Source organism: Pinus tabuliformis, chromosome Q, assembly GCF_031772625.1.
Source record: "Pinus tabuliformis cultivar Carrire ecotype Pingquan chromosome Q, CPIR1, whole genome shotgun sequence".
Taxonomy (NCBI): domain Eukaryota; kingdom Viridiplantae; phylum Streptophyta; class Pinopsida; order Pinales; family Pinaceae; genus Pinus; species Pinus tabuliformis.
This window is the reverse complement of record NC_142296.1, coordinates 606,063,070-606,079,349: the sequence shown is the minus strand read 5'-3', so window position 1 is coordinate 606,079,349 and position 16,280 is coordinate 606,063,070. Positions and strand designations below refer to the sequence as shown.

The 16,280-nt window shown below is 39.5% G+C and overlaps 1 protein-coding gene across 1 annotated transcript; it reads left to right on the top strand.

Annotated features, from left to right (window-relative positions):
- The first annotated feature begins 2,706 nt into the window (after nucleotides 1–2,706).
- Nucleotides 2,707–3,132, top strand: LOC149220908 (uncharacterized). The gene has a single exon (XM_089387243.1). It carries the CDS (start codon nucleotides 2,707–2,709, stop codon nucleotides 3,130–3,132), a length of 426 nt encoding a protein of 141 aa, XP_089243369.1.
- The last annotated feature ends 13,148 nt before the right edge of the window (nucleotides 3,133–16,280 follow it).

Sequence of the window (16,280 nt, the reverse complement as noted above, 5' to 3'; positions counted from 1 at the left end):
TGAAGCCTATTTCAGTAGAAGTACCTTTTTAGCAGTGGGGTTTGGATTTTATTAGGGAGATTCATCCTAGTTATTCAGCCCAACACAAGTGGATTCTAACAGCTACAAATTACTTCACCAAATGGATAGAAGCAGTTACAACTAGGTAGGGTACAGACTCCGTAATTATCTGATTCATGGAAGGTAATATTATTTCTAGGTTTGGTTGTCCTCATAAAATCATCACTAATAATTTTGCCTTTAAATCTAAAAAGATGGTAGATTTATGCAATAAATATCATAATTTTTTAGGACATTATACTGCCTATTATCCTCAAGGAAATGGGTTAGCAGAATCTTCTAACAAGAGCTTGGTCAACATAATAAATAAGTTTTACAGGAAAACAAGAAGTATTGAGACAAAAAGTTGATAAATTCTCTATGGGCTGATAGGGTAAGAACTAAGGAATCAATTGGAATGTCACCTTTCCAATTGGTTTGTGGAGTTGATGCAGTTTTCCCTACCTCTCTGGGAATTCCAATGTTGAAAATATTACAGGAATTAGAAGTTGAATCAAATTATATGTAGAGAAGGATAAATCAAATGGTTCAATTACAACAGACCAAAGAAGAAGTCTACAGCAACAGACAAATAATTCAGGATAAGATTAAAAGGATTCATGACAGAAGAGTGAAAGCAGATGATTTTCTGGTCAATGGAAACCCTTCGAAAACTTTCAATGCTTCCAGAGGTATTCGTCAGGGTGACCCGCTGTCCCCTTTCTTGTTTATTTTAGCAGCAGAGGGTCTAGGAAGATTTATTAAACAAGAAAGAGCAGCTCACAGAATAAAAGGACTTCGTATATGGGGAGAAAGACTCCCTCTAACGCATCAACAGTTTGTTGATGATATAATGCTTTTTGGAGAACCAACTGTTAAAGAAGTCAAGCATCTCAAGAAAATTCTGGACTTTTTTGCTGAGGCATCGGGACTAGAGATTAACCGGGATAAATCTTGTGTTTTCATCTTCAACACGGGGGATCAAGTGAAGACTCACCTTATTAGAATTCTGGGTTTCAAAAAGGGTGAATTTCCCACAAAATATCTGGGTAATATGCTGGACTTTACTTCAAAAAGATTAAAGAATTGGCAGGGAGTCTTAGATAAAATGAGCAAAAAAGTATCGAGTTGGGCCTTCAGGGTCCTGAATGTTGCTGGCAGAATTGTTTTAGCTAAATCGGTTCTTCAGGCCATACCCATCTATACTCTTTCGATTATGGCGGCCCCGATAGGGGTTTATGGGAAGATTAGAGAAATTATCAGAAATTTTATATGGAGAGGCTCTGAGCAAAAGAAGAAATGGGCCTTAGTGGCCTGGAATCAGCTTATAGAGAGAAAAGAGAAAGGTGGGCTAGGATTAAGAGACCCAGAACGTCTTAATCGAACGCTGGGAGCCAAACTCTGGTGGAGATGGCTGAAAGGGGGAAATGACCTTTGGAAATCAATATGGAGAACAAAATATCGAATGCCAGACTTGCAGGTAGACATTCTAAGACAAAAAGAAACTCCCCGAGGATCTGCTGTTTGGGAATTGGCCTGTCAAAACCGGGACATTGTTGAGCAGCATGTGTTCTGGGAAATTAGAGGAGGGAATGAGGCTAACTTCTGGGATGACAGATGGCAGCAAAGAGAACGATTGAGTAATATTCAAAGCCTTCATCAAATCAGAGGAAGAATTGAAGGGAACAGAATCTGTGTCAAGGATTATTGGAAATCTGATAACATGGAAGGTTGTTGGAGATCCTGGAAAGACCCTACAGAGTGGGATCAGAATCTTAGTCCCGACCTCCGAACGGCCTTCAAAAAGGAAATTGACTCAAGGAAAATCAGAGCAAGAGATGGGAAAGATATTCTTCGATGGGGTAATACTATGAGAGGTCTATTCTCAGCTAAGGAAGCCTATTATTTGGTAAATTCGCACAACAACAATGACGGTCAACTGGATTGGAGAATAATCTGGGATCTCAACTGGTGGCCTAAAGTAACTGTTTTCGCCTGGTTGGCTTCTAAAAACAAAATTTTAACTTGGGATCGTCTCCAGAAAAGGGGTTTCTCAGGACCATCTAGTTGCTATCTGTGTAAAAAAAACGAAGAAACCAGAGATCATATTATGATCCACTGCCCTTTTATTAATCAATTATGGTCTAATACCAAACGTACCTTTAATAAATCTGGGGTGTTGGTTAGAGATTTTCTTGATATGATTTTTCGATGGAGGGAGGAAACTTTTCACTGTAAAGTCATACAGAGAGCCTGGAATCTTATATCAGGTTTCATAATCTGGCTGGTATGGAAGGAACGCAATGCTAGAATTTTCCAAAATGTCAACAAGGAACCTGAGGTGATCTGGGAGCGGGTGGTTGAGGCTGTGAGAGAAACCATACTAGTGGAAAGATGGCAAGACGAAGATTGGAAAGCAGATCCAGGGGAGCAAGAAATTTTGAACAGACTCAATATTAAATTTGAGATGGTGCACTATCAATTAAGGAGAGGGCAGGACATGAGGATTAAAAGCCCAGACAAGTTTACCTATCCCAGGGACCAATTTATAAAACTAAATTTCGACGGGGCCTCTAAGGGCAACCCAGGTGAGGCAGGGTTCGGGGGTATATTCCGTGACAGCAATAGACAAGTAAGATGGATCTATGCTGACTGGGGGGGGGGGGAATGACCAATAATGAGGCCGAGTTTTGGGCTCTCCATACCGGATTAAGACTTGCTATCAGGAACGGGTACTCCAACCTGGAAATTACAGGCGACTCCCAGATTGCCATTGACATGGTAAAGAAACTCAGGAATGGCAAGGGGTGGGAAAAGGTTACCAAGAGCTGGCGCACGGCAGGCATCGTACAGGAGATAGCGGACATGATTAGAAGAATAGACTACTGTATCATTAATCATGTTAGGAGAAATGGCAATAAACCTGCGGATTGGCTAGCCAATTGGGGCTGCAGAGGTCAGGAATGCAGGATAGATAGTCAGTGGAGGAATGCGGAGGCAAATAGGGATTGGAAAGATTTGATAGAGATCATTAAGTTAGATCATGAACGTGCTATCGGAGATCACACTCCGATCAATGAAAGGGATTATTAATTGGAGGGGGCACGATCGAACATGCCTAAGGTTCGATCGATTAAGGTGATGAATTGCATGAAAACTCACACGGTGACGAATCAGGAATTAAAAGGTGGTATTATGATGGCAGATGAGATGGGTACTAAAGATTACACACCTGGTGCGGTAATGAATACCCGTCGGCTGAGAGGGGAGATAAACGGTGTGCCAGGGTACACAGCAGAGGATGGGATTAGAAATGGGACGGCTGAAGGCAGCGAGGTACCGGAGCCTGAGGGGAAACAACCGGAAATGAAAATTCGGACCTCATTTTATGTCAAGCATATTATAAATATCCGAAGTCAGGAGAGCCAAAGATCGACAGATAGACACCTTAGTGGGATAGTTCAGAAGTCTTTCTGTATTTCCCAGCAGAGGCATCCTAAGGTGGTAAATAATCAGAGAGGGAAGAGTGACAGGGTTGCAGGTGTTATGGAAACTCGTCAGAGGGGCCGTGGTATAGGGGAGCGGAGTGCAACTGATGAAGATCGACAGCATTGGAAGGGCAAGAGCCCCATAGAACAAGACCCTCCGCTCAAGATTTGGGATGTAGAAGACAACTCAGGCGAGGAAGGTGATGGAATCCCAGGGAAAAGTTTTAAGAAGATGCAGAAGAGGAGTACGAAAGAAAGCCTTCCCCAGCCGGATAAGAATCAGCCAATGCAGACAACCTCTGAAGATAGACGTCCGGGGCTCCGCAAGCGGGGTCGTCCCCTGGGCGTTGGCCAAAACAAAACTCAGAAGAGGGACAGAAACCAGAGCAAGACAGAACGCGAGGAAGGGGAAAATTCTGATAAAAGGCAGCAGCAAACTGCGAAGCCCAAGAGAACGGTGATGCATCAAATTCGAGAGGCGGAAAAGGCTTTCCAAAACAATGCTGATCCTGCTACTCGTAGGATAATGCATTATCTTGAGGAGGAGGCCTTACAAGAGCAATCATCAGACGAGATGGAAGAGTGGGCAACGCTCCTTCATGACCCTGGCCACACTCGTGGTCGTATGACTCTATACAATCAGTCCCTACATATGTATTGGGTAATGAAAGGATTGATGGCGAAAGCCTTGGAACAGGTTGCTAAAGAAATGGCAGATTTACTGCAGGAGAAACCTGAGACTTGTAAAGAGCTGAGCTACATCCGTATAGCCTTGACAAAGCAGGAAGAAAAGATGGATGAAATTCTCCAAATTCTGAAGAGAGAGCGCCCGGACCCCGCGCAAAGAGAAAGGCAGCCTGTGGATATGGAGAATGCTTGAAGAGAGATATGTTTAAAGCTGTTATTCTGTTTTTGCTATTGTCTTTTTAGATGGTTAGTAGGAATAAGAATATAGTTCTGATTAGGATTTGTAGTAAGTTTCAAAACTGTTCTGCTCTTTTAGCTACTCTGTTCAGACTAAGAGCCTATTATTTTTGGGCTGGTCTCAAAAATTATAGGTGGATTTTGACCCGGTTTCCCCTTGAGGGTGGGCAACTATGGTTTGGATGATGTATCTTTTGAAATTTTCAGTAATAGAATGAGTAATACTTGAGCTTACAAAAAAAAAAAAAAAAGCAGATGATTTTCAGCTAAATGACCTTGTGTTAAAGTGGGATGCCAGAAATGACGAAAAGGGAAAACATGGAAAGTTTGAAAGCGTATGAAAAGGCCCTTACAAGATTGAAGCTTTCCGCAGAACCAATGCATTTCTATTAGAAGATTTGACAGGAAAAACAATGTTAGGAGGGACTTTTAGTGGCAGGTTTCTCAAGCACTACTTCACCTAAGTTCAACTGGTTACAAAGCACGACATTGTAAATATCATTTTATTTCAAGTACTATAGGTGTGGGTGGTTGTCATCAGAAATTGAAGCCTGAAGTGAACGTCCTAAATTTCAAATGAATTTCTACCATATCTAATGATTTTTCAATTAATCAGGTTAGTCTTGCTTGTTTGAAGATTAAATAAATGCCCAATGGAGAAGGCTACTAGTCCACAGTGTTCTTGACACCTCACTGGGAGGATGACATCCCCATTAGAGCCACTGTTAGGGTCCTATAAATATAGTAATCAAGGTATTTTTATATAGGCATTTATCCCACAGGGATATTGTGAATAATTTTTCATTTTAAGATTATCTAATTTATAAAAAGACAAATAGAAAAGAAAAAGAGAAAAAATAAAGATTAAAGGGGAAAAGAAAAATAAATAAATAAAAAATAATAAAACCTCAAAGGGGCGTGCTAATTCAAATGCCACTAATAGTTAAAGTATATTTAATTTTTTAAATCCAGAATAAAGGTGATTTGACTATTTTTGTCGCTTTCCATAAAGTGTTTTAACTTTTTAGCGACTAAGATCTTCCTTGCCCAGATCAACAGTGTGGGACGATGTTTATACTCCTGCCCAAACTTTCAGGACTTAATGAGGAGGGGGGCTCAGAAATGTGGTTTACAATGAAACCCCCCGAGGTAACATGGCGACTCCGCAACTATTTCGGGGGGTCCCTTCCCTTTATAGCTTATCACTTTTAGCCCCCGCCAAAAAAACCACCATTTAATGCTCCTTTTGCACGTTTTCTCCCACTCCATCCTCGACACTTGTCATGAGATGCTCCGTCCATGTCACCCATCCGTCCACATCACCCATATGGCCATTTCATGTAACTATTAGCATTCAAATCTCCCGCCAACATCCATATAATTATTGGCCATTAAATTTCTCCCGCTAACGTCTAAAAACTCATAAAGCTACGCTCCAAAATGGTAATAATCTCATTGATCGACCTCAATTCCTGTTATAAAATCTTGTATCAACCTGCATTATACCCTTTTGCTTCTTATTTTATCCACGCAGGTTCAGATTGAAAGAGTTCCTAGCTCGCTAACGCCTTCTGCAACCAATCCATATACGACTCGGTAACAATGTTCTTTGAATTTCCTATTAAAATTAAAAATATCTTCGCACAAAGGAAAGGGAAAGATGCCTTATGAGGATCCTATGGTACCTCCTAGCCCTGATTTAGATAGGTCCCCTTTGATTGATACCTAGTACAAGATAGCAGAAACTCAATGTGAGTTTGATCTATATGAGCTTCATAATTGGGCAAAACAGAAGTATTTAGACTGGAGTGATGATTTAAATATCTAGGAATCATTTCTACCTCAATTTACCTTTCTATAGAATCATATTTTTCTAGAATTTGCTACCTAGTATCATCTCAGATACCTTCCTAGCCAGAAAGTAGTAATTTCTCAGAACAATGAGATGTTATTCTCAACTACACTATACGCCATTTGTCAAGACCTCCAGATTAATACTCAAACCTCTTTACATCCATTTTCTACTGATGAACTCATGGTTACATACAAAAATCTTACCTTCCCTGAGCAAGCCCATACAATGTTTTTTGCCTGAAAATTCTGAATTGCCTAGAACAAATCCCCCATACTCTGCTTCTATTTCCCTGAGATGTCAAGACAAGTCATTTCCATGGTTACTTTCTTATTAGGTTATCATACAGACCAGTGGGTATATGAGGTAGTGTTAGGGTTTTTATCAGTTTTTTCAGTTGTTCAGAAGACTTCAATTCTTTTCAGTTACAGTCAATACTTATCAGATGTTATACATGAGCAGTTTCTTAAGTTTAAAGCTGAAGGTGCATTCAAAAACCAATCGATTTTAGTATGTTTGATGCTATTTTATCAAGCATATAGGTTCAAGTTCCAGTTACAGAAGATGGATGATCATGGAAGTCAATTACCAATCATTCACTGGACTTCTTTAGTCAGAATAAATTAATAAGATTATTCATTCACAGATTTTGTGGTTTAGTTTTTACATACATACTTGTGTCTACTTAGCAATGATGCTATACCAAATATTTCACCAGAGATCAAGATTTTTTTTCACCTTTTATTATAGGCTAAAGTTGGAGATTGGTATCTCTACCAGAACTATATAGAGATTTAGATCTATGGGTGTGGGCTTCCTCCCTATAGATTAACAGTTTTTGTGCCAGTAAGAATTTTCACTTTGGAATACACTAGACAGATGTTAAACATGGATGGATTACATTTTGTATCAAATAAAAAGAAGGCACAATTTAAATTGAAGGCACATGTTGGGCCTTATATTGTAAATACTAGAGAAACAACAAAGGAAGTGGACGAAATATTAAGGCAGATGAAATTTAAACTAAGATTCACATGGTCTTATGATCCATTAGGGATAATTTCAAAGCTAAGAGTTGAGAAGAAGACCACTCCATATGCACATACACCTAGGCCATAGATAGAGAAGTATGCTAATCAAGAGCAGTGGACAGAGAAAACACTACAGGAGGCTGAAGAGAAAATAGTCGGTCAATCATCTCTACAAACTCCTATCCCAAACGATAAGTCAATCAAGAGGCCAAGGGAAAGTATGTCCCCTACAAATTCAAAAGCTCAGGCTACAAATTTCCATGTCTTCAAGAGGAGAAAGAAGGATCCAAAGATCAATACTAAGATTGATCCTCAAGTAATAAGTATTCAATAAGAATCCTCAGAAGAGAAAAGTACAATGGTTTTGATAGGTATTCCCATCACTTCATTCCGATATGTTGAGGAGACAACTGAGTCACCTATCTCTTCTACATCTCATATTCCAACACAACATAATATTTTTGCAAGATATAGGGAGATCAAGAGGAATAATGAAGCATTGAAGGCTTCAACATATTCAGAGTTTTGGAAGCAAACTGCCACCACTCAATATAGGTTGTTGTCTGCATTTGACACATAAAAGGGGTAGTTCCAAATGGCCTTTTTGGAACCTACAGCTCCAGCCCCCAGAACTGTAGAAGGCTACAAAGCTTCAATATTTCTGTTGATACCAAGAAGGTTCATGCAATCTATCAAATCTATTTGCATAAGCAAGCAGGTGAGATGATTTACTCAACACTGACCAGTTCAACCATGGCTGCCTCAAAGTTACAAACCTCTTTGAATAATATGCATTCACAGTTGAAGATAGAACAAATGTATTCTCTCGCCAAAGACACTAGAATTAAAAATTTAAAATATTTCATAATCAAAATAGGATATGATCCTAGTGATGTCAACAAAGTTGAGGAGATAATCAAAAACCAAAATGAAGATATTCAAGCCTCCAGGAAACAACTTAAGCTTCCAACCACAGAGCACCCTCAGGCCAAAGAAGTAACAGATATGGAAATCAGATAAGAAAATTTGTTCAAAATAATAGTTGAACAAAAGGTTCAAATCCAAAATATGGAGGAGGATATGGAAGCACTGTTGAAGGAAAAGGAACAATTGGAAGTAGCAGGTACATCAACACAATAGGAAGTACAACAAACAACACAAGCATCAACTTCAAATTCTTCTGAGAAGCTAGTCCAAGCTTTAGGAGAATTATCATTAACAAATAAGGAAAATGAGAAGTTAACAACAAAACTCACAAAGATGGAGGAAAGCAAGGTAAAAGAAGCTAATTTATACCTAGCAGAGGTGCAAAAGAACTACAAATTGATACAACAAATTCAAAAGTTTAAGAATCAGTCTCTAATAGATCAGATGTTGGCAGAGGCCAAAAAGGGTATATGGCATAACATAAATGCAAACATCACAGAATTATGGTCATACATTCAAATCATATTTGAGCAAGAAGAGTTAGTGTAGAATGTCAAGACAACAATTGAATAAACAAAGATTGAAATAGAGCACAGACCAACATAAGCAAATAGAATTATTAAGATGTGGAATTCTAAAACTACAAAAGAGCTTGAAGAGCTCCATATTCAAGATAGAATAGGCACAATGATGGAAGTAAAAGGGGTATTAACAAAGAGGAATCTCATGACACATTTGGAGAATAAGTGCAAAGAATTGGAGTTACATGTAAAAAGATTTAACAAAAAATTTAATGTATTGCAGGAGAAAGGGCTCCCATCCTTAAGAGCTTCTAATGGCAAATTGATTCCATTAGAAAATTATCAAGATCAATTATGTAATATAGTTGTGGATGCATCCAAGTTTACTAAAGTAAGAGGAACTATAAGTGGAGAAGCTTTCATGGAAGGCATACAACATGATCTCTTAATTCAACATCAAATCCATCATCTACTTTTAAACAAACCAACTTTCCAGACATACATAGAATTAGATGAGAGATTTTGGAGCATGGTAAATTTTTCAATTCCTAGTGAAGAGTGATGGGATAAATTGCTGGAGCTGGTTGAATGAAGACAAATAGAAATCCTATAGCTTTGGGGAGTAGGTAAACAGAAGAAGCACAAAATTAGCTACAATCACTAACAATTCAGCTCAAAGTCTTAACATAAAATCAGAAATAGTCTAGATTTCCTATTACTTAGTTCTATTTTGGAAATATCTACATGTTTTCAGTAGATATTTTTTTGTAATAAATTTTATTTGAATTCTAAATAAATTCAAGACCAACCCCATAAATATTTTGTAAAAAGACTTAGTAAGGGTTGGATTATGTAAGAAGAGAATATTTTTCTGTGATTTTAAGTAGTGAAATATATTTTTGAAGTAATCAATTCAATAATACAGAGGTAGTTTGTTTTCAGTATTCTTGTGTCAAGAAAATGGTGATGTTCTCCGTTTTGTAAATCTATTTTCCTTTCAAGTTTCACATAAATGTTTTCTTTCTTAAAATTTTTACAAGAAGATTAAGGGCCAAATTTACTTTTAGTACTATGCTCTGGCTTGTTAAGAAATCTCAATGTTTTCTTTCTGATATTAAGTATAGAATCCATCTGTGTATGCTCTATATTTAATTGATCCTAATTATTATTCATCTCATCCACACCACAATAGCTCTACAAGATATAGGAGTTTGCCTACCTTGCCTTGTTTTCTTCTCCTCTGTTTATTTTAATTGATTACTGAAGACCTTATGACTCCATGCCCAATGGACTTCTCTTCCATTTTACAACCAAAACTTTAAAAAAACTATTTTTTCCTTTCATACCTAGCCTAAAATCTACACACTAAGATTAAAAATCATATAGAGAGATCCCTCTCTGAAGCTGGAAGGGATAGATCCTAGCTTTAAAAGTGGTTTGTGGTTACCTCTGCAGTTTCCTTTTCAGCCTAGGAAAACTACATAGTGCTAATAGTTACAATAATGAAAAATCCTTTGGAACATAAATAAATATCACAATTTTTTGTCTAGATTATAAATATTCACTGATGCAATGCTTCTGAATTTGAACAGAATCCATTGAATCTATAGATGACAACCCTAGCTTATAAGAATGTGAAAATATGCTTTATTTATGTATTGTTTATATCCAAAGCAAGGATTTCCTCCATCTTAGCAAGGATTGTTTAAAATTATGATGACACATGTCGTGGTTGTCCATTTGCAAAGTTGTGAGTAAAGCTAATGATTACGAAATGAAGCATCTTTTTGGGGAGGAAAGAAGATGAATGGATGGAGAGATTATGAGTGTAGTGGAAGGAGATACGTGGACTCCAGAGTAAAGTGGAAAAAAGGAAAAAAAAACATTATAGCGAGAAAAAGTAGTTGTAATGAAGTTGGGATGGGGGCATTAAAGTTCAATCCAGGAGCGTTGCCTCTTGAGCTTCGTGCGTTCTATCTTTTTCACAGAGGTATTGCAGAGTCAGTGCACTGCATGCGAGGGAGGGAGGGTGAGGTGAGGAAGGGAGGAGAGGGTGGAAGGTGAGGGCCATGCCCATGCCTATGTTGTGCTGTGCTGTGCTACAACTGCTGCTGCCGCCCTTGCTTTCAGGCCTCTTGGCCCATCACATCCCATACACATTCCCATGTAAAGGATTTTATTTTATTTGGAAAAAGAAAAACCATATCCAGCACTAAAAGGACAGATCACGCAGCATGTAGTAGTATAAATCATGAATCAAGGACGACGTCCCAAATCAGGTCACCAACAATATAGCGGAGTATAAGGCTTTGATATTTGGCCTTAACACAGCTAAAGACAGAGAGATCAGAAACATAAGGGTGTTTGGAGATGCTGATCTTATCATTCAGCAAGTAAACAAAACGTTCCAAGCAAGGCACCCAAGGCTGAAAGCATATAGAGATGAGGTATGGAGGCTCAAAGATTCTTTTGATAGTTTTTGTATCTCATACATACCTAGAGTAAAAAATCAGCTTGCTAATGCCCTTGCTGTGTCTGCTAGTATGTTTATCCCTCCCATGCCTCCCAGACTGGTTTATGAAGTTCAGATAAAATATAGACCATCCTTGCCTGATAATGTCCAGCATTAGAAAGTCTTTGAGGATGATGATGAAGTAAATAGGTTTCTTCAAGTCATTGGTGAATTCTCTAGAATGCAAATGGACCAAGGGAATGAAACCTTGGAAGAAAGCCCCCAAGCCCAGCTAAAGAACAAAATTGGCAAAGATAGCATTGTCCAGCTTCCCAACAATCATATACCTAAAGGCCTAGTTCCCTTAGAAAAGTTGTTTGACCAGAACGATGTGCCTTATAAGGCTGCCCAAAAAGAAGATCAATCTGCAGTCCACAAGCATAATGTAGGGAGTCTAGATCATCCAAAGTATATAAATCTGTCCACCCATTTGTCTGCTGCCCAAAGTTCTGAATACTACACCTTGATGAAGCAGTTTACTAATGTCTTTGCCTAGGAACACAATGACCTTAAAACGTATGATAAAATGATCATCCAGCATAAGATCCCCTTGGAGAAAGACACCATCCCTTTTAAGCGGAAGCTGAGGCCCATAAACCCTTTTCTCCTTCCTCTGATTGAAAAGGAAATCAAGAAGTTGTTGACTGCCAAAATCATTGTCCCTCTCAGATATTCAAAATGGGTAGCCAAGTTGGTAGTGGTGAGGAAGAAAAGTGGAGAAATCAGGCTCTGCATTGATTTTAGAAATTTAAACAAATGCTCTAAAAAAACAATTACCCTCTACCCAAGATGGATCATTTGCTGCCGAAAATCTCAGGAGCCAAGGTGATGTCTTTCCTGGATGGGTTTTCTGGGTATAATCAAGTTGCTTTGCATCCAGATGATCAAGAGAAGACTGCATTCACCACTCCTTGGGGCACTTTTATGTATTCCAAGATGCCTTTTGGGTTGATGAATGCTGGAGAAACCTTTCAAAGAGATATGGATATAGCATTCGTGGGAGAGAAGGATAAGTTTGTCCTTATCTACCTTGATGATATAACAGTATACTCCAACAACCATCAAGATCATTTGCAGCACCTGAAGAATGTATTTCTGAAATGCAGAAGGTTTGGGATATTAGTCAATCTTAAAAAGTCACAGTTTACTTTAGAAGAGGGCAAGCTGTTAGGACACATTGTTTCTGCTGCAAGTGTCAAAATTGACCTAGAAAGAGTGAAAGCGATACAAACCTTGTTTGTCCCAAGATCAAAGAAGGATATCCAGTCCTTTCTGAGCAAGATAAATTTTGTAAGGAGGTTTATTCCAAATTTTGCAGAACTTGTAAAACACATCATCTCCATGTTGAAAAAGGGGTCATAAATCAAATGGACTGAGGAAGCAAGAAGATCTTTTGAATCCATCAAGAGAGCCATTATGGAAGCTCCTACTTTGATCAGCCCAAATTATAGCAAGGATTTCCATATAGTTTCATTTGCCTCAAATGACACCCTTGCATCGGTTCTATTGCAGAAAGATGATGAAGGTTCAGAGCATCCAGTGACATTCTTCAGCAAAACCTTAAGGGATGCTGAACTGAGGTATGACATTATAGAACAGCAGGCCTATGCTCTTATCAAATCTTTGAAAGCTTTCAGAATATACATTCTGCACTCCAAGGTAATTGCATATGTGCCCTCAGCTTCAGTTAAATGTCCTAACGCAGCCTGATGTTGATGGAAGAAGGGATAAATGGATTGCAAAACTGATTGAATTCAACATCAAGCTAAAGCCCACCAAGATGGTTAGAGGTCAGGGCCTTGCCAAGCTGATGGCTGAGGAAAATTGCAGGATGCTGGACATAAATATCATAAGCACAATTTCAGAAGAGGGATAGACATAAGAAACAACTGAACCAGGGCAGAGCCAATCAGTGGCAGAAAATCTAGCTTCTTGTGAATGGTATTCTACCATAGTTCAATTTTTGCTGAAGCTAGAAGTCCCTTCAGGCCTAAGTTCAAGCCAAGCCAGAACCATTAAGCTTAGAGCAGCCAAGTATTGCATTCATGAAAACTTGCTGTATTGGAGGGACCCATCTGGAATCCTTCTAAGGTGTCTGGACAAAGAACAATCCATAGAGGTCATGCATCAATTTCATTCCAGCATTTGTGGAGGACATCACTACTGGAAAACCACAGCCCACAAGATCCTCAGAGCTGGGCATTCTTGGCCCACCTTGTTTTCTGATGTCTTTTCATATGTCAGATCTTGTGACAGGTGCCAAAGATTTGAAGGAAAATGCCAGTTGAAGTCCTTGCCTTTGAAGCCAATTCATGCAATTGGTCCTTTTCAGCAGTGGGGCCTGGATTTCATAGGAGAAATCAATCCACATTCCAGTGGCCAGCACAAATGGATCTTAGTAGCCACTAACTACTTCACTAAGTGGATTGAGGCCATCCCTACTAGGAAAGATAATCACCATGTGGTCATGAAGTTTTTGACAAAGAATATCTTCACCAAGTTTGGTTGTCCACATAAATTAGTTACAGACAATGCCACAGCCTTCAGGGCAAAGGAGTTGGTGGACATGTGTGACTCAATGGGCATTAAGCTAGTTCATTCCACCTCATATTACCCTCAAGGCAATGGCATAGCAAAATCTTCCAATAAGAGCCTGATAAGGATAATTAAAAAACTGTTGGAAAACAACAAAAGGAATTGGGATTCCAAGCTCAAGTATGCATTGTGGGCTGACAGGGTCACCACCAAGAAATCCATAGGGAACTCCCCATTCAAACTGGTATATGGCACTGAGACTGTATTCCCAATTCAGTTAACCCTCCCTGTGGCAAAGTTCTTGCAAGAAGAGAAGAATGAGGAACATGATATGGAAAAAAGGATCACCGATTTGGCAAAAGTACATTAGATCTAGGATCAGCTGGTTGAGAAGTCTACAGCACATCAAAAGAGAATCAAGGAGGCCTTCAACAGGAAGGAAAATACAAACAGTTTTCAGGATGGAGACTTTGTTCTTAAGTGGGATGCACTAAAAGAGAAGAAAGGCAACCAAGGGAAGTTTGATGCTCTGTGGACTGGACCTTTTGTCATCACTCAGATCCAAGGGAACAATACTTTCATACTGCAAAGTATGGAAGGAGAGACAGTTTTACATGGCCCAGTTAATGGGCGATTTTTGAAAATTTATCTTGTTTGAGGTCTTCAGGCCTTAATGTTGTAAATATATTGTTTTATCAGGGTTTAGTGTAGACTTAATTAGACTCCATGCCCAATGGAACACTAGGAATTTTTGTTGATCTGGTTTTCACAGGAAAGGCAATGGTCTGCAGTTCTTGAGACTTCACAGGGAGGATCTCATCCCCAGAAGGAGCCAGTGTTAGCTCTGCTATATAATGATGATTTTCTAAAGGTCGGAAGTGAGCTTGGTCCTTGGTCATGCTCCAAAGAAGCTTATAATAGTCATTCTTGCATTTTTCCTTTGCCCCGCTCATTCTCCCTTCATCTCCGTTTCCTCTATTTTTCTTCTAAAAAACCAACAAAACCCCTTTTGTTGCAGGCCCCAAGTGCTAAAGCCAAAAACCCCATAAAACCTTAGCCATGTGTCTTCGCGCCTTTATAAAATCATCACCTTTGATCACAGCCGTCGATTTCCGCTTGCCGATCCAATGGCTCCCGTCGCACCCGATAAAGCGACTTACACGATCGTTTCCCCTCCGTCTGATCATCTCCACCAAGATCAGATGACCTTTGAACATTTCGCACCCACAACGTGATGGAACGTTAGCACGTGATGGAGAGCAGTTTTTCTCTCTCCTCCGCCGCTACGTGTCACTCGTTGAATTTAATCGCACGCCCTCACCCTTTTACCACCCAACACCCAAAGGCGATGTGATCGATACCACTTACCGCTTAACCTTTCGTTCCCACCAGATAACTCCCGTGCACTTTCGCTGCCCGATCATCGTTGGATCTTTCCTCTTGAGATCCAACAGCCCACGTTCGCTCTGCTCCCACCTCTTCCGATACCCTCTGCCAAGCCATCTCCGTTGTCTATTTTCCCGATCTGACGACCGATCTTTCTCCCTCATCCAACTCGTCCACTCGCCATGCAGTCCACGTCCCTTGACTGTTTTGTGTGCCCGAAGGACGAAGGCGATTGGCTCACCAGTACCAGTTGTAGTTGCTCCTCAACAACCATATTTAACAAACAGTACGGCCGAAGAGAAAAGGACAGAGCATGAGCATGTAACTGCATTTAGCAGTTATGGAACTTCATTGGTACGAACACTCCAGCTGCCTAAGAGGACAGCAAAGCACCTGAAAAGAACAGATTCATCCACTGAAGCAAACAAACACACTCAGAAACTCCATCAGGCAGTTAAATGCAGTTGGTGGTCAATTATGACCCCTCCATACCTAAACGGCCAAGTGCCTTTGTAATGAAATTCTATATATACCCAAAAACAAGATGTAATCAGAGTTGATGGTTGATGTTTTGATGTAAGGTTCAACTTCTGGAGACTGTAACTATTTTGAAACTTGCAGCGTCGCGTCTTCATTTTCAGCTAATACAAGCTTCTTTTGCTGTTAATTGCTCACTTTCCATTTCTCTTCTGTTCCAAGCTGTGCCTGATATGTTGTATGCTGAGCTCTTGATGTTTAACATTAGAATAGTTGTCATCCTATCTCTGTGTTAAAGTCTTGTATGTATCATTGCATAAATTATTTAGGTTTCTCTTCATCTAGTGCCAGAGAGCTGTCATCCTGTCTGTGTATTAATAGAGTAGATTTTCAGACTTATTTACTGGTTGCAGTCGGCCATCACATGGTCTTGTGCATCTGCTGGTTTGGTTAGTATTCTCCATATTCATCCAATCCTTAAACTGTTAGTAGTTGGTGGTCTAAAGCCTTATAGTCTGGGGGTGTTCACGCATGTCTGGAGTGAAACAAAGTAGAAGTGATTATCTAGCTTGGACAAGCATCATTCCT

What these genes read in the sequence shown, in the direction of transcription:
- LOC149220908 (XM_089387243.1), top strand. Translation starts at nt 2,707, where the DNA reads ATGACCAATAATGAGGCCGAGTTTTGGGCTCTCCATACCGGATTAAGA.